Genomic DNA, 25353 nt, shown 5'->3' with positions numbered 1-25353 from the left:
CTTTTACTGAGGACCAACCTCACGGCTTTTCAGTGTATTTCTAAAGTGTGGCCGATTTATTTTTATTTCAGTTTCAGACCAGGAGAATCCAGAATCCCGACATCACCGGGTCTCACATGTTCGTCACTTGACTTCATCTGAAACCGACTCGGCAGTGATGTGAAATCTAGTAGCAATTATATGAAATTTAGCATCAAAAATGCTTGACACAACTTCTCCAATCTGGTACAGTGAAGTCAACAGTACTTGACCTAAGCTTGAGTAAAATCCTCCGAACAACTGTTACAGGTGCCTTATTAGCCCAAAAGGTTTGGAGAGCTGCTTCTCATAGTACCTGCGCTGCATATTGCAAAGGAAGCCCTACAGTTCAGATATTCCACTTATCAACATTTTGATTAGGCTATATACCACACAGACACTCACAGACATACGGACACTAAGGAAGGGACACAACTGTGTACGACTGACGGACAGATATCAAAGAAGCCGCATTCCATCACCTCCCCTACACCTTTAAACCCCACAGAAAAAAGTTGTTCTAGGACACATACCATTTATGTTACACACACACACTTTATAAATGTTTTATTATTAATAATATAATAATAGTTATTATTATTTTTTTACCTCCGCCAACAGCGTCGGACGGGAGTTTGTTTATTATTACTGTCGTTGTTGCACTGTTAATGTTGTTTGGCTTGGATGTTTCTCATAGGAAAATTCTGCTCTTTTACTAAGAAATGCAGTTGAATAAAACTGTTACAGGGAGCTGACTCCATAGAAGAGTGAATTCAAAGGTTAAAACATAGATGAGCACACATAATGGTACAGGTTTAAATAAAAACAGGTGCTTGCATTAACACGGCACAAGTATATATACTGTAGGTAACTGCAAGCAATAACAAAAGCCAAGAATCGCTGAAGTACTTAATGAAGAAATTGAAACAAAGCTATTCTATTACATGTGAACTCTACAACCAAATGTTAGATTTAAAAAAAAAATCCTCTTTTCTAAAACTATAATATCTCTGTTAACAGTAGTGCACTTATTGGTTTAAGCAGTGCAACATATATGCAAGAAAATAATGCAGTCCACTTATCAAGATTTTTTTTAAAAAAGTTGTTGTTTTTTTCCTTTGAAATTGAATAAAAGAAAATCATAGTTCATTTAAGGAAAATGATTAAATATCAAGCACAGGCATTTTAAGAAAATGTGCAAAGTAGCACTTTTTTTTTTAAAATCGACAGCGGGTCTTTTTAAGACCCCCGTATGCAGTTAGTTATTCTTTTAATAATACAACTACGAAAGTGTTTGCTCACATAAATGAGCAAATCCTTCAGATTGCAGTTGCAGGCAGTTGCGTGCGTGCGTCTGTGTGTGTGTGTGTGTGTGTGTGTGTCCGAGTGTATGTGTGCGTGTGTCTGTGTGTGTCCTATTTTGGATTAAAAAGCAATAAAAATAAAAATAAAGAATTGAAATATCAGAAATGAGCCTTAAGTGATGTGATGCAGGGATGACAACTTGCACACACTAGCTTCCAAATCTATTCTGTACATGCTGTTGTCTAGGTTTTAGAAAAATTAGGAATGTATGCCATTGTCTACAAAGTCCATTTGCAACTTGTGGTATACCATGAAACAGTGTGATAGCAATCAGTCAGTGGAGCTACTTGTTTTGCTTTCAGACTGTATTTCCTTTCAAAACACTGCACGCTATTTGAGCCTTCAGGGAGAGCTAGGACATGAAAAGCAATGCATTTAGCTCCCATCTGCTGAAATAGCTTTGCAATACCATTAAACGGGTTATACAGGTGCTCTGTGATCAGGGGTGACGTTTCCTTTAATTTCAAATTTGATTCAAATTAAATGATCCACTCCTAAACAACACTGTTTCAATCAACAACTAGCCTAACCCCTCCCCGATATTCAAATTCAATTATCAAATTAAAACCACATCGGCTACTTAATAACAACAATAGTTGAAGTGACAAATCTTTGTTTTGTTTGGGTTTGTTTTTTTTTTAATCTATATCCCATAACAGTCAGGTGCAAGTTGAGGAGCAGCAATTATGAAGGAGAGAGTTTAGTCGCATATTCCAACCTGCCAAAACTATGAGCGTGAAAGGCTAAATAAAAACCGTCAGCAAAAACAATCTTTCTTTTTTTCTTATGTTTTGACATGGAAGAGGTCTAATAGCCTTAACAGTCTTTTGAAGATATTAGTGGCAGTGTATGCAAATGAGTTAAACTCCAAACTTCAGAAAAAAAGAAACAGATTTTTGCTCAAATACTGTCTCATCAACACACCGTAATTTAGTCATCTTTACCATCAGAATGCATGGACAATAATTATAAAGCATGTGAGAAATATCTGCCCCCGTCACCGCTGACGAGGGTGTTACATTTCAGGACAATGATTGAAATTGGTACCTTGACAATGGCTGCATTATAATCCCTTAATACAATAGGAATAAATAAAACCCAGTGTCAAATTAACTACTCTCCTTTTTTTTTATTTCATATAAGAAGGCAATCTTGTGACCATCAGTATTTTTAGAGGGAATATGTAGCCCAACCCCAGGTGTTTTTTTTTTTCTTATTATTATTGTTGTTGTAAATTATACCACAGTAAGCTTGGACATCTAAAGTTTCCAAACTGGTCAATATGGGTTCACAACTGCCATGATAGATATTTCATGGCAATGTACACACACACACACACATACACACACACACACACACACGGTAACGCACACACACGCACACACTTGGATAAACAGACAGACACATGCAAATGCACGAACGTTCAAACAGGTATATTCATTCAGACATGTCGACACAAAAGGTGTGTTTGTGTGTATGTGTTTCTTTCGTAGGCCTTTCGGTAGTGTTCAACACATAAATCAGTATTTTAGGAAAGCATACATTTAGAGGCCTGTAGTTAGGATCCATCCAGTAGATCAATATCAAACTACTAAGCCTTAAGGCCACCATCTTTTTTTTTCTTTTAGAATAACAGAAAAAAAAAATCTTTTTTTTTTTTGGGAAACTTAATGTGCCAGTGTCTATACTCATTACTCTTCATACCTCAAAATAAGAAAAGGAAAATCTAGTGCCATTTTATTTGTCATTCTTTTTGAAAGAAGTTTATCTAGTTGTACTTATCCATCGGAGACATGCATTCGCATGTGGTCATTGAAGTGCTCCATTTGGTCAAACTTGGCAGGGCAGACGGAGCATACGTAGGTGGTCCCTTCTTGGCAGCTCGCTTCTGCAGCTACACCCACTCCTGTTCCAACCCCAGCCCCTACTCCAGCACCTCCACTTACTGGCATGGCGAGGGCAACCACTCCAGCTCCGGGCTCAGGGACGGCCATAGGCATGGGAATGGAGACAGGACCCGGGGCAACTGCACTCCCTGACAGCCCAGTGATGGCGCTGGCTGTGCTGTGCAGGGCCATGTGCCTCTCCAGCAGGGTCTTGTGTGAGAACTTCTTCTTGCAGATGTAGCACTCATAGGACTTCTCTCCACGGTGCAGCCGCATGTGGACGTTGAGAGAGCTCTTCTGGGTGAAGCGCTTGTTGCAGATGCTGCACTGGTAGGCCCGCACCCCCGTGTGTGTCACCATATGTTTTATTAAGTAATCCTTCAGGGAGAAAGAGCGCCAGCAGATGCTGCATTGATGAGGCTTCTCACCTGGATGTGCATGAAAGACAAAAGCATTAAGGAGGGTGGGGGGAAAAAGGGGGAAGAAAGTTGTGGATTAGGTTAGGAATATGGACAAGATGGGTGTCAAAAAATCACTACTAAACATTTTAAATGATTAAAATCTCACAATGTATCTCCAGACCAGGTGGACGTGCAATTACTGAACGGTGAAAGAAAAATTTATTCAAGGGAAAATTCTTATAACCCTTCTCACCCTTTCTCTGGTTTCTTTCTCTGAGGTTAATTTAGCTCCATCTGTTTATCACATAAACATCCACCTCGATAGGGACATTCACTGAGGTCTGTGTGGCGCGGTCATTTTTAATGAAAGATTTCAGGGTGCGCACGCTGCTGTGGGTAAATCAGCCATTACGAAGGCACGTGTCTGATTTATTAATTACAAAGAAATTGGACCAAATTAGTAGTTGGAAATTGAATCAAGGCAAATTTTTTACGCTAAACGCTCCTGAAACACAGCCAGCTGACTCTTAAGCCCTACATAGAAAAAAAAAACATGGCAGGATCAGCTGACTTCAACTTGTACAGCAACATCAGACGCCCAAAGCCACAGGGGTTACTTTTCCAGTACAGGAACACACCTCTGGCTAGAATTATTTAAACCTGCGTTTGCTGTATTGTGATGCTGCGTTCACGTTGCGCTGCACGCTACAGCGCCGTGGGAAAGGTTTAGGTTTCGTCACAGTTGCTCTGATACAACATGCGCAAATTTAAAAAAAAAAAACACACAAAAAGCGAGAAAACGATACATTTGAAGTATTTTACAAAAATGTAATAACGCTGTAATGACGGCGCAGAAAAGTGGGGCTAAAATGTCAGGACTGCGAAAGCAATATTTTATGCATCTATTTGGCATTTCTGCCACTTTGTCGCGACGTTAAGATCATTTTCCATAATTGTCTCTGCTGACATTATGGGCTGTAAAATATTAACATATCAATAATAACGTAAAACGAACAGGCGGAGAAGGAGACTGATAACACAAGTTGTACCACGCAAGTTAATGAAGTTCTGTGTATCGACTGCTTTTCTGCTGTGCCGAATGAATGAATGTGTTGCCACCTGCTTTCATTTAACGAAGCTAATAAATTCTGCTTTTGCTTTGTCTTTTTTTGTTTATTTCCACTTGACCCGACCCAGGCCCTTGCAGAGGTCAGGTTTCAGGGTCACAACACATGAGCAGCACATACATAACAGGTATTTTACTGTGTTGCCCGGGGGGGCGGTGTACTCGCAGTACAGTGATTCATACCGCTGAAAAGCATTCTCTATGTCTCTGACAGGTTTTTGATTGCAGAAAAATGACACACTACCTCTGCTGCACGTGTTATCATTATCTTTTTAGCTATTTTGAGTGCGCCGCGTCAACGTGCCCTGTGAAGATGTGATATATTACATTTTCTGGGGTACTTTGTAACTCCTGCTTAATAAACAAACAAAAGATGTTATCTTGTGTATGCGTTAGATGTATTCTCATATGGACAGCAGCGGCATGTTATACTAAATCACGCTGGCATCCTTGTGGATTCTGAAAAATATAATTTTTACGAGATTAACAAAGGCGATCCATCATCGGCAGCCACGACTTGTTCAGATCTAGTCCAGGGGGATTAATCGATCGCTGATTTATTTTCCTTCTCAATCTGTCATCACTCTGCTGCTCACAATTATGCGAGTAAAACAGGAAATTTAGTTTCAAATAGCTTTCATATGACAAGTGGTTCTGGCCAAGCGATGGATTGTAATGAATAATAATGGCTATTTGAGTACGCAATTTTAACAAGATCATCTAATTATATACGATATTTTATTCTTTCTTTCTGTGATGATGATTTCTACAGCATGTGATTGATAAGGTTCTAAGTGCTGGAGGAAAGCGGTGCACAGTGAAACGATGTGCTGCACAAGCACTCTGCTGGCATTGCAAGTTAAACAGAAATGATGGCAAAGATAATAGTCAACCGTGACCTAACGAATGCGATTTGGGCTGTTTTTTCATCAGTTAGTAATTTAGTTAAATTGCTAGGATGGGTACTGGTTTATTATTTATTATGCTGGAAGCAATAAGATGACAGACATGTGTCGACAGGCCTCAGCTTTACACTGGAACTACAATCCACAGTGCAGTGCAACGCTAGAACTTGGCAACTATCTTTGTGCAACAGTGCCTCTCATAAATCTACATACTGATTTATACTGTATGTAAATAGTAAAGATGAACTTTCTAAAGAGTAACTTTGCAAATACCTAAAAGTTCACTTTTTATGGTCGAGATCTCGTTTTTCTGCTTTAATCTAAACTTGACCTACACTTGTTCCTACATTCAAACAGTCATTTCTATGACACCCACATGTTTTGCAGAAAACCGAAGACAGGAAATCAGATATCAATATGTACAGTATTCATTTGGTTGTTTCCCCAGTGTGAACAAACTACAACCTCACATGTGTGGTAACCTTGGATTTTTCCAGCTCTTCCGCACTGGCATATTGCTCCTGCACTAACAAAATTTGTCTGAATAGTTTATGATTAGCGAGCTCGGGTACTGTCACGAAGCATCGTAATCAGAATGAATTTCAGATGAAAAAGACTGTGGCGAACCGAAAAGCTTTCAGCATTCACAAGCAGAGGCATTACCTAGAGAAGTGATGAATTATTATTGCTTAACTAAGAAAATTCAACTGATTAAAAATATTTTTCGCTTACCAGTATGGACAAACATGTGTTTGACGTAGTTCTGTTTGGCAGTAAAGGTTTTACTGCAGAGAGTGCATTCATAGGGCTTCTTTTCCCCCTGACCAATTCCTCCTGCAGCCTGTTGCTGCTGAGCTGGCGATTGCGGTACCGAAATAGGGTTGGGGAATGATGGCATTGCAGGGGGCGGCACTGCCACAAACTGGGGTTGCTGCTGGCCAGGAAGGTAAAGGAAAGGCTTGTGGTCTCTAGCCGGCTGTGTAGGAAAGAGTGTGGGCAGGAAGGTGCTTCCAGCAGTGCCCATCACTTGGGAATTGCTGGTCACGGTGAGCGGCATCCTTAGATTGCTGGTGTCTGGCTGGCGCATGTACTGGGACAAAGGGCTGAGTTTGACTGAGTTTTGCAGGGTATGCATCATGCTACTATCACTAGTGCTGTGGGATGTGTCCCCGTCCTCTGTCTTTTGCACTTGCTCTGGGGATGAGTCATTGACCTCTATCTGCACTGGAACTCCTTCCCCGCCACCGTCTCGGCTAAAGCCAGTCAGGTATGGCTGCTGCTCCATTGTATCTGGCTCAGTACTAATGGAGGAGCTCACCCCTGAGTCAAAACTTTCAACCTTGGATTCACTCTCTACACCCTCAATCTGGTCAGTGTCGTCCTGGCAGTCCCCCATAGTTTCATAGCAGCTGTACTCATCATCCTCTTCCTGCTTTACTTTCACGCCTCCTGTTTGTATGCGTACCGGTCGTGGTTGCTTGCGGCAGTGAGTGGACTCAGCTGTGGAGATGAAGCGATCAACCTGCTGAGATCTTTCCTGGATGCGGTTCATCCAGGGTGGATCTTGAGATTGCTGGTCCTTCTGAGTGCTAAGATTCGGATCGTAATTCGTCGACAGAGGGTTAATGTAAAGGGAGCGCTCGCGGGTGCCGTTCTGCAGAGACAGGCCAGGGTAGGAGTACAGAGATGTGTATGCACGATCCACATTTTGCTGTGATGTTGCTTGCATATAACCTGACTCTGCGTCACTGCTGGGCCCAGAGGTGCCAGACTCTGGAGTGCCGCGGGGTGTTTCCTGACCAGAATCTCCCGGTATAACAGGGAACCCCCCTGGACCAGCCAGGCCCACGTTCTGGGACACGATCCGTGTGCACTCATCAATGACGGTCTTAATCTGAAGGATGCTGGCAGCAGTGAGGATCTGCAGAGCCTCTGATTGAGACACTCGCAGAATCCCACTGTACATAAAGTCTATCAGCTTTTGGATGGATTGTACCGAGACCACAGAAGGGATCTCAATGTCGCTGTAGCCCAAGAGCAGCTTGTCCTGAAAGAAGGGGCTTCCAGCAGCCAGCACGCACCGGTGAGCTCGCAGCATACTTCCATGGATCCGAACAGTCACGTCACAGAAGTGCCCACGGTTGCGCTGCTCATTGAGGGTCTCAAGTACAGAATTGCTGAAGTTGTGGAGATTGATGTTATGAATGCGCTCGGTCATCCCCTTGCAACTGATGTCACCTGCAAGCAGGAAGCAACATGCCTGACTGAACACAACACTAAAAGTCCCGGCACTTTTTTTTCCCACATGTAACAACAAAACATCGTCATTGTTCCCAGCGTCGCTGATAAATTAGGATTAATAAAATCGTGCACAATGGAATACAACAGTTATAACCAAAGGCAATATGATAAGAAGCTCTTTATCCATTCAAGGAAATTGCCTTTCTAAACTGTGTGTAAAAATGTCGTCAACCATGACACAGCAATCAGTTTGAATACGAATTCAATACAACTGCCTGTTATAAATAATAAAAATAATACAATTCTTTGGAGAATGTCTAAAACAATAAGACAAATGTGTTCATTCTGAGGGGGGGGGGGGTCTTTCAGTTCAGTCTCATAGTATTAGGAGACAATCCAGTAATTCCAGCTTCTGAGCTACATTTTTCTTCCACATCGCCAAACTGAAGGACAATTAAGATGGTTCCCATCTAATTACTCCAAGTTTCTATCAGTGTGTATTTCTGAAATTCCTCCGAACACCATTAGGTGGTGCACTGGGCTTAAAGGACAAACAGGCCTCTTTTGTTAGCCATGTGTTCACTGTGATGGCGCTTCCTAACTATCCTAGGGATCCGCTAAAACGTGACCCGGCTGATCAGTGTGAGAGTGAGAGATAAATGAAAGTGCTTTTCTTCCATGTCCTCAGCTGAAGGAATAAAAATGAGAAAGGTAGTAAGTATACGAATTGTCTGTTTTGTTCTACAACTGCTTTGAAAATGTATTTATTTAGCACAGAAACATACTTAAGTATAATTTCTGCTTTAAAGTACAGCTGCTGACCTTATTTGAAGGATCATTAAACACAACTTGTACTGAAACCAAGAAAATTGCCCTTCAAAACCAAGTGGAATATTATACTGATTTTTTTTTTTTTTTGGTTTTTACACTTCATCTGTCAGTGAATTAATTTATTTAAAAAATAGTGCTAATGAAAATATGAGGCAGAATCGAACAAATTACTGCTGAATACACAGGGGAACGTTTGAAGAAACACTTTATAATTTAAAATGTTATTATATAGCGAGTAGAAGTAAAATTAATGTTGGGGGGTCAAATGATAAAAACTAGATTTTGTTTTAACCAGTGAAGTTGAATTTAGGTAAAAATTACTGCAAGAGGCAGTACAAAAGTGTCAACACAACCCTTTAGTGCTAATTCCCAGCTCAGTGAATGAAACGTTAAGGAAGAATACGTTATTTTAAAAAAATGAAAGGAGTATAGTACTCACAGTTAGATGACGTTTTGTTACGAAGATGCTTGTGTGGCTGGTGATGAAGTGCGGGTCAAGCTTCAGTTTGCTGGTGGAGATGGCTGATCAGAGGCCTGGTGCTAGGCAAGGCTGTCAGTCCTCTCTGTCCAAATCATGTGTTGCTCTGCCACAGTGTTTGGAGGGGGGGGGGGGGGGGGGGGGAGACAGAGGGAGAGAGAGAGTGAGAGTGAGAGAGAGGGAAAAAGACAAAGACAAATCTTAATGCCACATACAGCCTCGTCGATACTGCCACTCCCTTAATGAACCAGGAGCCACATTAGCAGGAGTGTCTGCTGCAACAGATGTGTGAAGAGTTTTTAAAAAGCAAGATGAATGGACGTCGGTGAGTTCACATGACTGAAAACTACAAATCAAGGTTGAAAATAATTTTGGTATTGGCTCCCCCCCCCCCCGCACACACAAACACACACACACCCACGCACACAGTTGCCTGAGCTTTTGGGCAATAAAACCACACCCTTCCAAAGAAAAAAATGATCTACTTTTTTTCCTAAGGAGCTTTGTTTTTGTTTGAATATTTTGGAAAAGGTCTCAGTCATATTCACCATCCGTGTGTGTGTGTGTGTGTGTGCGCGTGTGCGTATCTGTTCCCCTTGTCATTTTCAAATCCACAAATGAAACGGCACAATGTCTCACACAGATGTAAAGCAACGTTTTCAGCTGTAATAATAGAAAAGAGTCAAATATTAAACACACAAAGCTTTCATTGAAAACACAAGAAAGGCATTCAACAAAATTAAGCATGTGATGAGCTGCTTTGGTGATGCTAAGGAAGTCTGACACAACTGCTCTCACACTGTACAAACACATGCAAATGCATGTATGCAAATGTTTGACCCCAAAAAAGAAGACAAAAAAAAAAATCACAAAATCACATAAAACTCATCAGACTCAAGTCGCACACTCGTGCTATCGTTCAAGAGCAGGGAAACTGGAAAAGGGGGGTTTAAAAAATGCATTGAATCGGTGAAAAAATGCCTCCACCAAACAAATTAGACCCACATTGTTCCAAAGTGCCATCAGGTAATGCAACCAGTGAAGCTTTTAAAGTACCTGGAAATTTTCACGGCATGTTTGGATGTGAATATTTATCATTAATTTGAGGGTGGATGATATTTCTGACACTCAATTTTTTTTCTTTTGTAAAAGACGTTCAGCAGCAGCCACGCTTGCTACAACAGGAACATGAAGTGCTCTGTAAAACGCCACTAACTACTCTGTGCTGCTGAATGAACAGAACAGGGCCAGGATTTGACCAGACGTGCGCATTAATGTTGGAGCAAATTATTCTTTTACGGCTCTCGAGTACTTTCCAACAGCACACCTACTTTGAGACACTGAAGTAAAGCCTGCCTACAGAAACTATGAGATTTTAAGCAGTGACCTCCCTTTTTTTTTTTTTTTTTTCCTTACACACTCGTGTGGAAGGATCATTGGCTGCATTCGGTTCTGCTCTTCTATGCCAAGGTAACAGACACGCGTTAATGTGTAAATGTGGCCCGAAGATGATCATTGTCGTTATAATTGAGCACGCTGAAGCAGAAAATCTGGGCTGAAAAAGTACAGTTAAAGTGTAACTGAGTAGAAATGGCTGAGTTGACGGACTGCTTGGGTCTCGGGCCTCCCTTCGAGGAGCGCCGCACTCTGTGGGACGCTCAGTGCTTGTTTTCCAGACATGTTCGTAACAACTTACAAATTTGATGATTAGATATAGGCATGTAATAACATGTTTAGGAGCAGATGGTGATCACACAATACTCAGATGGATCATGCTTTCAACCAAACGCAAACAGTTGGTTGTTTTTCAGTTTTGATCTGGATAAAAAAAAAAATTATTATAAAATGAACCTCCTACATATGAAATATAACTTTAGCCATTTTCTATTCACTATAAAGTTATGTGAGTGACCTAAAATAACACATACAGATGGTTTACTATAAATATATATATTTATATAAGTCTAAACTGAGCGCTGGCGTAGCTGCTAAGTTAGAAACTATGTATAACTGCGACCTGTTGCGTGTGAATGAACCCCTCCTTAAATAATCCTGACTGACAAAGTCAAAGGAAACCCCCTCATACATACATATATATATATATATATATATATATATATATATATATATATATATATATATATATATATATATATATATATATATATATATATATATATATAGATATATATTGTTTCACCACCTAAAAAACAATAGCGAGACCACTGTTTTTTACTAGACCGCACACCCACATGTCAAATTTCTTTATCCATTATAATGTCAAATATTTGACTTTTTTTCCTTTTTCCTGCTGGGGTTAGCTTGACATGCAAATGTTATCCAGGTGCCATGGTTGGGTTTTGTGGCTACTGCTCGACATTGCGCACATATATGTTGCTTCTACCAGTCCAGACATGTAAATCCACCTGCCTAATGGGGAAACTGAGGTGAACGCTGGCAACAAAGGAGTAGGCCAAGGGAAGCGGGCTTCAGTTGCCCAGACTGCCACTCACAACAGTGATTCCATTTTAGCCGTGACACAGTGGGTGAGCAGCAGCCAGCGCCTACCTGCAGTGAATTCTAATCAGCCCAGGGGTCTGTCTCCCTCCCTCCCTCCTGTACCCTGCCTTGGACTAAAGGGGCTGATGATCCTTCAAAATTAATTAGATCCTTGTAGGAGGCGGCCATTTTCTTTCACTTGCTAATACTCCATGGGGAGGAAAAAAATTTAAATCAAACTAAATTCAGCATTCGTACCCCACCTCCCCCATATTGGTTTCTTTCTTTCTGCGCCTCTACCTGTTTCCTGTTTCATCACGTTGAACCTCTCCCCGTCTTCCCTTCCTACCCGTCTATCTCTCCATCCGTCTATGCCCCCACTCTTCTTCCTCCCTCCTCTCTCCTTGCAAACCTTCTCCAACACCCCCCCCCCCCCCCCCCCCACTCTCTGGCTGCCTCCATGCCCCCAGCTCTGTGTCTGCCTCTGTGGAGTTTGCTGTCAATAAATCCCCAGAGGTCAGTTTGTCTGCTGGAAATCAGACACAATGCTTCAGACCGCCAATGCAACGCATGCTCTGCTGCTGCCGCCACAACAAAGACTAGGGAGGGGTGGAGGAGGAGGAGGAAGAAGGGGGCATTAAAAAAAAAAAGGGAAAAAAAAGGAGGAATTAAGACGGGAAGACGAGGGTTGCAACTTCACCAGGCAGGCTCCAGGTTAATCAGCTGACTGCGTGAGGAGGCGAGCTCGTGGAACACGCTGCACCGAATTGGACATTAGTTAATCAAGGTGGGGTGGGGTGTGAGGGTTTTGGGGTGGGTGTGAGGGGGGTTAGAATGGTGAGAATGGGGGATGGGGTTGAGAACAGACATAAGAGGCATGGTTATGAAAGGAGCAGTATCAGCCATTTGAATAATGTACATCTTGAATATGCAAATACTGCTTACAACACACACTACAAGCATACATTCAAGGCCCTTGGTACGATTCAGTGTGGAGACAAAAGGGCCGCGGGGCATGATGAAAAAGCTCATGTCCATGCACGCGCACGTAGCATCTTGATGGATGTGATGCAGATCTGCACTTATCGAGAGTGTTTTTGTGTTACACCTTATTAACAGTAAGTCTGTCTAAAACCTCCGCTGCTTAACAATCACCGTCCGACGTTGTAATTATTAATTTCAATCATCCAAGCACATTAGCATATAAACTGCCAGAAATCAGGCTGTAATAGTACGTTTTGGATATGGGATCTAATGTAATTCTGTTCACAATGTAAATATGTAGCCAGAACACTGGGGTGGGGGGGAATGAAGCAATATTCGTGAGGTAAGTGAAGGGGGCGCGTTTGTTAAAGACAGAGTGCGTTCAGCTCACTTCTTTGACAAAATGGGTGCGCACACGCAACTCGGCGTCATCAGTTAACGCCTCAAACTTAAAAATCAAACGTTAGCCAGTACTATTTTGCCGCTGCACGCTTTGAAAAAAGAAATAAATGAAAAAGTCTGGCCAACGACAGCTGTGTCAGCTAATTAAATCGGAACAATTTGGAGCGCTGCGTTTCTCTCGTTACCTTTGAGCACTTAACAGGTAAGTAATGCGCCCAACTCCCATACACTCCAAGAAAAGCTGCAGAAAAACCACATCCTCAGTCTCAGGATTTAATTGATTTGGCTTTATTGCAGTCACTGAAAATCATCAACAAGCACACGGAGACTGTTGACAAGTTGAGCCAAGATTTTTCACACAACATTTTTTTTTTCCTTCCAATTTCTACTTCTCCCTGGACTGAAACTGTACGGCGCGACATGTCAGAACCGGTGAAATAGTTTGAATGATTTCGAGTGCAAATCATTGATAATTATAGCGTGTTTAAAATAGACTCGATACGCAACTATTATTATGAAACATGAAACGCCTTTTGAACTTTGAACTGCCATTTCACCTCAAAACGGAGGCGTACCAGAGATCCCTCCTTCAAAACGGTACTTTCGATTTTAAACTCAAGACCAGGAACGGTTTCAAAACATGAAAATATCTAAATTTACAACACTTTTCCTTTCTCAAATTCCTTCCTTCTTGGTCAAAGCATTGTAAAGTAATTACACCACTATAATGTTATAGCCTCTCTTCAGTTGAAATTGCTTCAATGACTGTATTGTGTTCATGCATTTGTGTGCATCATACGCTAACTGCAGCCACTGTTAACTCTTTACGGTCCCCTTAATTTAATCACGCCGCGAATCTTTAGTTCCACTGAAATGTCTCCAGTAGCGCAGCATATTAATGTGTTAACATATTCAGCCCAACAGAAAGCCACTCAATGTGACAGGATGTGCGGCTTTCAAATAAATTCCTCTAGCACATAAATAACAATAAACACTGCAATTCAAGTGGAGGACAGTTAAAGTATTTTTTGACAGGACAGCTTGTTCAACTTCGTCACTTTCTGTCAAAAACACACCCACCGCCACCCGTTATCCATAGCAGATCCATTGTACACTTACAGATGGGAGGATAATCTACTTCTAATATACTTTTTTTTCACACAAAGTCCACACAAACACTTGTGAATTAGTGCTATCAGTATTTTTTTTGTTCATACTGTATTTTATGAAGAGGATGGGGTGGGGAGTGGGGGAGGTGGGAGGGGGACAAACAGCCACTGCTGGCTTACGGCCATTAAAATTAAAGACGGCAGTCACTTTGGTGATGGAACAGAAAAGAAAAAAAATCTCAGAATTGGCAAATGGCTCTGCTTTTGTTAATGAGCATTTGACCATAAAGAACCATCTGACTACTCATATGATAGTCTCCAAAACACCTCTAACCCCCGAAGCAGATAATGCTAAATTCAAGAGTTATCATTTAGGCACAAGTGTCCAATGCAACTGCCTCTCTACAGCTACTACACACGTCAAGGACATTTTGCCTCTCCAAAAAAGGACCTCACAGGCCATTAAGAGATCTTCACGAACCTACACAGCTGCTCATATAGGACCTCTCTGTCTATTACTAGTGTATCATGATAAAGAGCAGTTAATACATTCAGCTCATCAAGAAATATCAGCGTGTATGCCTCTATTCATATTTCTATTCTCAAAAATTGGACTGTGTAGCTATGAGGAACAGTTTTGTATCTTCAAAGAAAATAAAGCATCTCCTGACTTTCTATCCTTGAGATGTAAACAAGGGGGAAAAAACAGGCGTTTGTGCTGAATTTCGAGGGGACTGTGCGGGACCTTTGTGAAGAAGCGCGCAGCTCTAACACAATAACGAACAAAGCAGGCTCTGAATGTGTTTAGGGTTAAGAGTACACTATGTTTGTCACTATAGCGAGGCCAAACAAAATGAAACCACAGTCTCATCTGTATTTAGAGCTAGAAAAACAGAAAAAAAGATGCTCGCATAAGTTTTATGTAAAGCCGGGTTTCACATGCAGCGCTTTCAAGGTGTCCTGCCTCTCAAAGACAGCACACATACGTGCTGTGGTTAAACAGTAAAGCCTTCTTTCATCAGTCATGGTTAGTGCCTCCACAATGGCACTTTGCTCTGTAAAATTTAAACCTTTAAGTTAACCTGACTAATGATTTAACTGCTAGCAGTGACTTTAAATCACTACTCGACCGTGCGTGCGTGGAATAGTCAGCAACTTCAGAAGTTGTGTACCATGAGGTTTCACAGCAGCTGCACAAGGGTGCACGAGCCAGCGCGGTGATGGTCCAGCACAGAGCTGAACTTTCACAAATGCACAAGGGTGCTTTAAGCAGGTCAGCTGCTCCGCTAGCTGCTTTTGCTTCAAGGGTCAGCAGCCTACCCTCTCTCTCTGGCAAGCACAAGCACAATGTTTGCCGTTTAAAAAAGACATGGTACAAAACTGCTAACATGCTAGCAGGAGAAAAAAGAGAAAAATGGTCATTGCAAAAGAAAAAATAGTTTCATGATGCAACATATTTCTTCAGCCTGTAGCTACGGTAACAAAAATACAAATGGCATTGGGATGAAATAAAACTGACTCATTATTCAGGTGAACTGGTGATATCTTCAATATGATGTCTTCAAACACAGATTTTTCTCATTATGTGAATAAGATGGTAAATCCAGAAGACTTAATGGAAGCATGCTGTCCTTATTTGAAGCCATATGGATGTTAGCAGTGTTTAGTTTATTTTTAGTTTGGCAAGCTGTTGTGTAGTAAATACAGATGATTATATATGTCTCATCAGATCATTTGACATATGACCCATCTAAAAGTGCAATGCTGACGCACTGAAACACTGCCGACCACAACCGTGCCCTAAACACGCTTTGACCAAGTGCTGGTCTGATCCACTGGTCTGCAGGCTGAGCAATGTGATTTAGAGCTAATGACTTAAACAAAAATTGGCACATAGGTAAGGTTTTCTGGTAATCCATCAAGGGGTGGCAATCTAACCACATTATGAAATTTCATCCATACAATAGCGTGTTGCGAGATTAACTTGTTAAGCAAGCCAACTACAGGATTTCACAAGCGCTCAGGGAAAGGCCAAAAACTAAAGATTTCCACTCTTTCGGCCTTGTGTTAATCTCTAGATGTTATTTAGACATTTGAGCTGACTGAAATTTCACAGCAGCACACTCAAAGTACAGATAAGTCATCGGTCCCTCGTGGAAACGGCGCTCGCATAAGGACAATAAGATCATTCATGTAAAGAGGAAATCAGCTCTCGTCGGGCATTTATGATGAGTACATTTTAAGAAACTACTGCCAACACTGTAAGCCACACCCTCTTACTCAGTAAATACACCTTTTGGAGGAAACAAAGGAGTAAATGGAGTAGTTTAAAGAAAAATATGCAAACTTGGACATGTGACAAAACAAAGCTTATGAGCTTCATGGGAATCACATGTAAGGCTTCTACTAACACAGTCCAATTTAGTGTCAAACCTTTGGACAGTCTAATCTCAAAATGGGCCTATGCATTGCCTGGAAAGTCTGTTGTTTGTGCTTGTTGTTTTCCTAGCAATTACATCAGGAAAAACTATGTAAGCAACACCAGTTAGTGTGGTTATACAAGTTCTATAGCATATCAGAGGTTGCATATACATAACAACTTCTTGTGTCCTTGTGTGACTGTGAGGATGACTATATGTTTTTAAAATGATGTCAGATGAGCTGATGGTAGCTGTTTGGCTGTTTTTTTAAAATAGATTTTTACCACCCGATGTGTTAGCTGTTAACACGCTCATTAATTTTTTCCTGTTTGCTTTGTTGGTGCCCAAAAAAACAAAAAAATGCCATTAGCAGTGAAGTCTTCTCCAAGATCGATCATATTTAAAGTAGGGAAATTGATTTAAAAGGCGTTTAAGTGATGCTGACAATGTTGCGTTTCTTACTGGACTTCCTTATGTTTTCCAAAGACAACAACTGGTGGAGCTGTACAATGCTGTAATTTGTAATTACAGAGCAAACCGCACTTGCTTTGTAACGAATTTCCATTACCTTACATGGCTTGCGTTGTTTGTTGCTGTGCAATGTGTCACCGTCAACACAACAAGATATTTGCGTGTTCACCATTGCTACACTTCCTATTGTTCCTTGTGCATTTTAGTGTAGCCCAGGTTGTCCTCTCTGATCTGTTTTAATGCAAAAAAAAAAAAAAGCAGAGAGACCACAGGGTCACCTCAGCACAAAGCGCCGATAATATCAGCTCCGTTTATGATAATCCTCTGGCCCTTTGGCCTTGCTAATGCTCATGAATTGTTGGTCAGTGTGGTCTTTTGAATGCAGCAGAATTATTATCGTTGATGCTAACAATCCATAAGCCCCAGAGTGTAACCTAAGCTGATCAGCTGTTTCTGGTAATATTACTATAAAGATCGTGCCACAGGCCTGTGAGTATTTTCGGCAGGTCATGAAACAAATGTGCCACTTCTAAGTCATTTGTGGTGCCACGGTTTGATGGAGAGGCTCAGGAATGCATATGCCTTTATTCCTGGTCATGTGACTGTGTTAGGTGAAGTTAACAGGGTACGTACAATAGCTATGTGTGTCTTTGTCTATTTGTGTGACCTTCCTTCCTATAAATGCATGTTGGAACTGAGCCTAAAGAGAAGTGGGAATAAGAAACATGCTTTGTGAATGAATGAATGATTGTTTAGACACTAGCCAGCAGCACAGCTCACTCTAGTGAAAGACTCTAAATTGGATTCATGTTGTTTAATCTGTTCACAGAAAAATTTTTTTAAAAAGAGCTTAAAGTGAGTTTACATAGCAGCTGCCACAAGGTCATGTATGGACGTTTTCACGTGCAGCGTCCCACTGCTGCCACAACCAGCAACCATTGCATTGGATTTCAAGCCGCCCAACTATCTCATGGAGACACATGGACTGCATCTACAATAAAAAAGTAATGCAGGTGTTACGAACGTCACTAGAACGATCCCACTGGGTCACTTGATAAATGTCAAACTTATTGTCAACAAACCTGGCAACTCGGATAAAACTGAACATTTGCCTTGCCATCTGGTTGTCATTGAACAGGATAGGCATGCATTTTCTTTGTCACCTAAACCAACAGTCCTAATAATAATAATAAAAAAAGACAATCTATACTTTACTATTCATTAAAACAAGAAGCTGTTAGACAAATTAACTATTATTTTCAGACTCTTCAAACCTAAACGTGTCTTGATATAGATACAATTCAGGGCAATAAATAACATGGATGGTATAAGAACAGATATGCCTTTTCAAGATGAAAATGCAAGAGAAAAATTCCCTTGTTAAAGATTTTCTTTCAATAAGAAAAATACCTAACAGTGATTTCCTAAGGCTGTATTTAAAAAAAGAAAAGACGAGAAAAAAAAAAAACCAACTAATGACTTACTCAATAAAAAAAGAAAGAAAATACAGTTTTAGATTATGTGAAAATACTCTAAGGTTTCAGCAAACGTAATATTTGATAAAACCACAACACAAATACTATTGTGTAAATAAAATAATTCCCCCTTAGTTTACCCAAAGCACAGTGCATACCAATGTACCTCGAGCGAGAGTGTGCACAATCTTAACATTTTGGCTGGTGTGAGTACAGTTTAGTGGAATGAGGCTTAAAAAGTCTCCTCGATGCCAAGAATGAAGCCGGGAACTTACAGCGCTTATATTTATTGTGAAAAGCTGAAAAACTTACAAAGGACACTACTGCTCTTTGCAGTTTTCTCATACTCTCTTTAGATACTCTCCCCTTCAGCTAGGCAGTGAGCTCACCATGACTTGTAGAAAACCATATGGGTAGCAGGGTGAACTGAGGACACACATGCACCTTGGCAAACATACAACTTTGCTATTAGAATCCAGGATACATTTTTCACATCAGTTGAATACCTAGGCCTGCTTGTGTGTTTAAAGAGAAAGAACATTAATTAGGTTTAAATGCTCCTTCCATGCGACCGACAAAATAAATGTTTCTAAGACACGTTATTAAAATGAGTTCTAAAGAAGTTTAAACATCTTCAATAAAGGAAGAAAAAAAAAGAAACTCTTCCGTTGTGAAATTGTTGTGAAATAACTTCTGATCAAGTTCTTACATGAGATTTGGCTCCTGCAGCACAAATATAAAAGCTTTGATAACAACTGCATGAACCAAGAGAGTGTAATGGAAACACATGATCATACCCACCGTGTTTGTAATGTATATACTGTATACATGTGACACAAGGAGACCGCAACTGCGAAAACAAAGCAGCTGGCATTGCACTTTAAATGACAAAATTTAAAAAAAATAAATCTTAAGACTAATAAACATATTTCTTATCGTGTGAGCAGGCTAATATTAATTCTGGTCCTGTACCAAGCTCATGTGTAAACATTAAAATAAAACCTTCTTATCCGACGGCAAGTGTGTGATGAGTTTCTCCCCTGTGGGACGCTCCTTTTAGATTTTGCTTTATTTTGGAGAAAGTAAACATTCAAATCTAAAACCATATACTATGAAGCTATGCAGGAAGTAAGGATAGTAAGCGGGTTTCATGAGACTTTATAAAGTTTTATAGCCGAACAAAAGCTTACTGACGACCGGCTGTAACACTGGCAAATACTTATTCAGGCTCAATTTGTGCTTTCATTACGCATTCCTGTGATACTTGCAGGGAGGGAAGATTCCAAAACAAAAGTCCTTTGAAAACTGAAAAACGCGTCATAAAGTTTTTATGCTGCACGATCTTATAGTCACACCAGGTTCAGCTAAGGTTTAATAAAAGTTCTGATCTAAAAGGGCACATATTAAAAAAAACAAGACAAAAAAACAACTCAATGAATTTTAAAAGAAGGAGAAGAAAAAGTCTGGAGCTGTAAATATTCCTGAAATATTATTTATGGATAATATACCCTGATTGGGTTTCTTTTTAAAAAATAAATAAAAGCCTCTCAGTTGATTCCAAAATATTTTTTATGCTTTCTTCTCCACATCTTCAATAACAAAACACAATTTTCCTCCCTTTAAACAAGCGATTTTGTGTTCAGTCCTTGCTTTATTGCTGGAAGGAAATCCCCATAACACACTGTAACAGTGGTTTTGTGTTGCATTATGCAGCTAACGGGGAAATTCATTCCTTACTGACAAAGGCAACCTGTGCAGATTGTCAATAGGTTTTGTGATTGATTTGTATATTCAGGGATAAAAATAATGTAATATAAAGAGAAGCATGTAATGTGTGGAAAGGGTGATTTGTGGGTAGAAGGATCCAAGCCAGTTAGCCAGGAGGTAGCTAGCCTGCCAACAATTTCTAGTTTGCAAAGCGTAATCCAACGATCCAGCAAGGAAGAACTATCATTATATTTTACTAGGATCAAGGGATACAAGGAAAATAGAAATGGAAAATAATTTAATCACTGATACTTTAGAGGCACCTGAGTTTTTTGGGGGGTTACCATGGCAGCTAGGGACTCAAATGTTGCGTTACAGCTGCAAATGCTGTAAAACAGGAGTCTTACCAATAAACAGAAGGTGAGAAACTTTATTCATTCTTCTTAAACAAAACCAAATCCTGAAGCTTAAAGTCTATTAAAGGCTTAAAGGCTACTCTGTAGTTAATTACAAGACTTATTAACTTTAAGATGTGCACCTGAAAACAGTCTCTGTTGGCAATCACATCAAAGATGAGCCTTACTCCAAAGGGGGGAATATTCATCTAACGAGTATCATACAGGGAGGGGGAAAAAAAATAAAAAGCTGGGAAAAGATAAACTCTGCCTGAGACAAAAAGGCCAAGCAGTTAACAAGCACTGTGACATTCTGGATGCAATCCACAAAGTGGCTTGTTATATCGATGGATCTCTGCTGCATTCCCAAAATGGCTGCCAAATATGTTCAACTGAGCCAGACAAAGTGCCACAATGGACTCAAGTGCAAGTCTGCTGTCATACGATGGTAAAGACCTGACTTGAAATTTTAGTTATTGATTTTACTTCATCTGTAAAGGCTCGCCATTACCGCGAGGAGGAATTTTATTTGGTTCGTTTCTTTGCCGTTGTATTGCCAGCACATGCCAGAATTTTCAGCCAAATGTAGACTTTCCAAAATAAAATTATAAATACAGAGTACACATGGCAGAACGAGCGAGGTGAATTCCTCTCATGACCAGCGCTACACGCCCTCCCACACCTCTCCAGTCCGTTTCACTACATAGTGTAGCTCCCAAGGCCAAAAAAAAAACATTTCAGGGCAACTGCACTGCAACAATATGATCCTTTCAAATATTTATAAATATAATCATGTAAGTTCGGGACCACCACGCTTACCTGGTAACAGCCTGGTGAAGATAGCTGAATGGCGTGGGAATACCAACAACCAATGAAGCACTGCGGAGGCTTCAGAAAGATGTCTCTATCTTGTCTTTTTGGGCATCAGTGCCTTATTTCACTTATTTATTTATTTATTTTTTATTTTTTGGAAATCTGACCTACCATCTGCGTCCATGTACAGTACAAGATGATTGTTTTTTTTTTTCCTGGTTATATGTGTCTTACAAAGAAGCACTTATTACATTAGTACAGCATGGTACCCTTACACATTTTCACTTGAGTAAACCCAAATAATCAGGTGGGAGAAAATGTGTGAAAGCGTGACTAAATCAGTCAAAAACACTTCAAAACTGAATGCTGGGCACACATTGCGCCAGTTTTCTGGTCAATAATAATAAACTGGCAAATGTGAAGAGACGGTGACAAGCTACAGCGGACGAGTGAAGGATGCTGAAGCCAAAAGAAAATTGGGATTGATTGCCGCATGTGGATTAACTGATCACCCCCCACCCCTTCCACACACACACACTCACACACAGCCTCTTTCTTCCATGTGAGTATAGGTGTACAGTTTATCTGCTGGGTTTCCTCACACAATAACCACTTTCCTTGATGTGCAGACGTACTCTTAAATATTCATTAGTCATGGGTGGGTTTGAGCCGTGACACAGAAAGTGGGCAAATGGCGATGGCTCAAACCCTGTGAATATTAATGTGTGTGGAATTTATACATGTAAATACCCGTTCCTGACTTAACTGAGATGAAACCGGGCACCTGATCCACGGACTACAAACACTCCCAAAGCACATAATGGCTTACCCTCGCTCAGCAGCTCCTGTACACCTCTGTGGTGATAAAACAAGAGTTTTTGACATCAAGCCATGGCGAGAGCTCACTTACAGCCAAGACAAGTACCCTCCAATTCATCAAAACAATAAAATGTCCACAAATGCAGGTGCTACGCCTTTTTATTTTGGGGGGGGGGGGGGGGGGTTACTATAATTTTTGAGTTTCTTTTCAGATGAAGGGCGTTCAATTCAGTGTACACATTGTGACAATATAATTTTTACTTTCTCATTATTTCCTCACCCACATGCAACCTGTCAAATCAGGGTGCTCTAATTCATGGGACAGAATTGCAATTATGCCTGGCTGAAGTCTCACATCAAGGAGAGGGGAGGAGGGTGGGGTGGGTGGGTGTGTGGAGGGGGTGAAGGAAATGTTGCATTTCTCCTACAAACATGCTGCACGCTCAGCTCCGTGTTTTCCAAATGTGTCCATTCAGAAAACAAACGATCCAGTGCTGCCACCAATTACGTAACCGAGCCTATAGACAAGCAAGTCGTTTACGTTGTGGAGGCATATTCTGAATGAAGGCGGGCAGGAGGAAGTGATCACAACAAAAGTGAAAAAAAAAAAAAAAAAAACAGAGGCAAACGCAGAATCGTAAAAAAAAAAAAAAAAGGAAGAGAGAAAGAAAGAAAAAAACCTACACACGCTCTGACACACACACACAGGTGCACATCCACAGATCGAGTCTGCGCTTTAAGGACGTGGACGCGGCGTTTCTCTCGTGCCTGTCAAACCCGGGACCGGTCTCTTGTTTGGGGCTATTCACTGACCAAACCAACACCAACCTGTGACATGACTAATGCGTTGACGCAAAGCTTTATACCTGGGAACAACTCCCGGGCTCCAGCCGGGTGTGTGGCTATTAATCAGACACGGAACGTGCTGTATTATAGAAACCTATCAGCGGCGCTCGCGTTAGACACAAGGACACGCCGTATTACTCTCTTTATCTGACAAAGCCGAGCGCTTTGGGACAACATCTGTTTGCCACACACACACACGCATGCACGCACACACACGCATACACGCACGCTCTCTGCCCCTGTCCATCTCTCAGTCACACGCGCGCGCGTGCACGCTCGCGATCGAGCACGGAGAGAGCAAGACTGACATGTTGCTCGGGATGAACTCTCTGTGGCCCTTTCAGTAAATTCATCCGCGTATATTAATCTATATACACACATATGCACGCATCTATATATATATATATATATTTAATTTTTTTTTAATTGCGCAAACAATACACATATTTTGACTTTAATCAAGAGGCGAAGCGCCGCTGTGCTGCCATGTAACAAGGAAGAGCGAAGGAATCACGAGTTGCCCATTAATATTTTGCAACAAAATGTCTCAAAAGGAACACAGAGAGCCTCTCTTGCAACTTTAATTACACCAGAGCATGGCTTCGTATCTAGGCCAGCCTCACATGGTAAACATTTTTTTTAATCTACTGTAGGGTATGAATTTAAAACGTGGGGGGAGGGAGCGATTGCGACAGTTTAAAGTGAGCTTTTATTTTTGGGAGAAACATGGCACCAAAATCCAGACCAAAAGAGTCCCACCAGATCCAGTTCTTATTTATCCCAGAAACTGGACCTGCAGTATTGCTTTACCTACAGACACAATATTAGCCAGCCTCCCCTCGCCTGCTGAGCACATCTGAACGTAACCCCATCTCATAAATGCAACGGCGTAATGATATTAATTCACAAAAAAATGTAGGCTAGACATCTGTCTCAGTGTGAGCCGCTTCGCTCCAAGGATAGATTTCACGCGTGCACAAAAAAACCAAACCCCCCCCCCCCCCAAAAAAACCAACCACCTCTCCCGGTAAGTTTAACAAACTGAAATGCATTTAAGACAGTTTTCTAGTGAGAGTATATAAGAGCGGTAGGAAGGAGAAGAAGAAGGAAAAAAATGCAATAAGGAAACGTGTTTCCTCTGACTCAAATAACTGACCTAAAAGCCAAATGCGCACGTCGCCTGCCACAGTTGTTCCGGGCTCACAGTGTGTAAAATGTGAACAGGCAGCCCGCGAGCATCGCTCAGGCTTTCGCTGATTGAGAGAAACAGACCTGTGAACACACTTTGACCGGAGTAGTATTGTTCTCAAGTGTCCCCCCCCACCACCATCACAACCACCACCACCTCTCCACTGTCCGGCTCACGGGTAAATCTAAAAGTAAAGGGGGCACAGTCAGAATAATGACAGATGGCAAACTTGCGTCACGCCAGGGCAGCGCGTTTTTTGGTAGTCGAATATAGATGGACAACAAAACCCCCTGGCAGCCAAAACTGAATACCCTCACCCCTACCTACCTACCTACCCTACCACCACCACCCCTTCCTCCTCTAATCTAACGCAAGGGGCTCGTTTCATTAGGCTACATTTCGGACGCTGGCATCACGTTTATTGAACGTTCGTGACCCTCCAAAGAATGAAGTTTCCAATGTTTGCGGAGATTTCTGGGGGGGCTGGTAAAGCCAGCCACAACTACATGGGAAGTGAGTGGCATTTTCATGCATTTCACCCGAAAGTCAGCGAGCATGTTTTAATCCCCGATAGAGGAAATTCCTTGTATTCCCCCCCTTCTCTCTCTCTCCCGCTCCCTCTCTCTCTAATAATAGCGGCAGAGATGTTGTAAAGACCCATCCCTTTTCCTACTTTTCTCTCAATTTCTTACCTGCACTTCGAAGCTCGTTCACAAGAAGAAAAAAAAAGTGGCGACAGCGTTTCCACGGCGTTCCCCCCCCTGACGAAGCGCGCTGAGTTGATGTCTTTTTTTTCCTTCTTCTTTTAATATGTTCCCTTACTTTGTTTCATTTCTCACTTCCATCTTCTTTTCATCTCATCAATAAACACACGCTGCAGCCTACCTTCATAGAGCAGCTCGGTTCAAGTGTGCCCTCCCATTTTTTAACTATACATCGAGTACTTTGAGGGGTGGTGGTGGAGGAGGAGGAG

General features: G+C 41.2%; 1 protein-coding gene across 1 annotated transcript; it reads right to left on the bottom strand.

Annotated features, from left to right (window-relative positions):
• Positions 1-1425: 1425 nt before the first annotated feature.
• Positions 1426-25353, bottom strand: zbtb20 (zinc finger and BTB domain containing 20). Its single transcript, XM_026181098.1, has 4 exons — positions 25073-25353; positions 9213-9357; positions 6434-7939; positions 1426-3697 (listed from the first exon to the last, which is right to left on the bottom strand). The coding sequence occupies exons 3-4, from the start codon at positions 7917-7919 to the stop codon at positions 3162-3164; spliced, it is 2022 nt and encodes a 673-aa protein (XP_026036883.1). The 5' UTR covers positions 7920-7939; positions 9213-9357; positions 25073-25353; the 3' UTR covers positions 1426-3161.

The sequence above is a fragment of the Astatotilapia calliptera genome, chromosome 10, assembly GCF_900246225.1.
Source record: "Astatotilapia calliptera chromosome 10, fAstCal1.2, whole genome shotgun sequence".
In the NCBI taxonomy this organism is placed as follows: Eukaryota; Metazoa; Chordata; class Actinopteri; order Cichliformes; family Cichlidae; genus Astatotilapia; species Astatotilapia calliptera.
The sequence above is the reverse complement of the archived record's forward strand: the minus strand, read 5'-3'. Positions and strand labels throughout refer to the sequence as shown.

What these genes read in the sequence shown, in the direction of transcription:
- zbtb20 (XM_026181098.1), bottom strand. Translation starts at nt 7,919, where the DNA reads ATGACCGAGCGCATTCATAACATCAATCTCCACAACTTCAGCAATTCT. An exon ending in ACACATGTTTGTCCATACTG is followed by an intron (nt 3,698 to 6,433) that starts GTAAGCGAAAAA and finishes ATGCACATCCAG; the next exon opens with GTGAGAAGCCTCATCAATGC.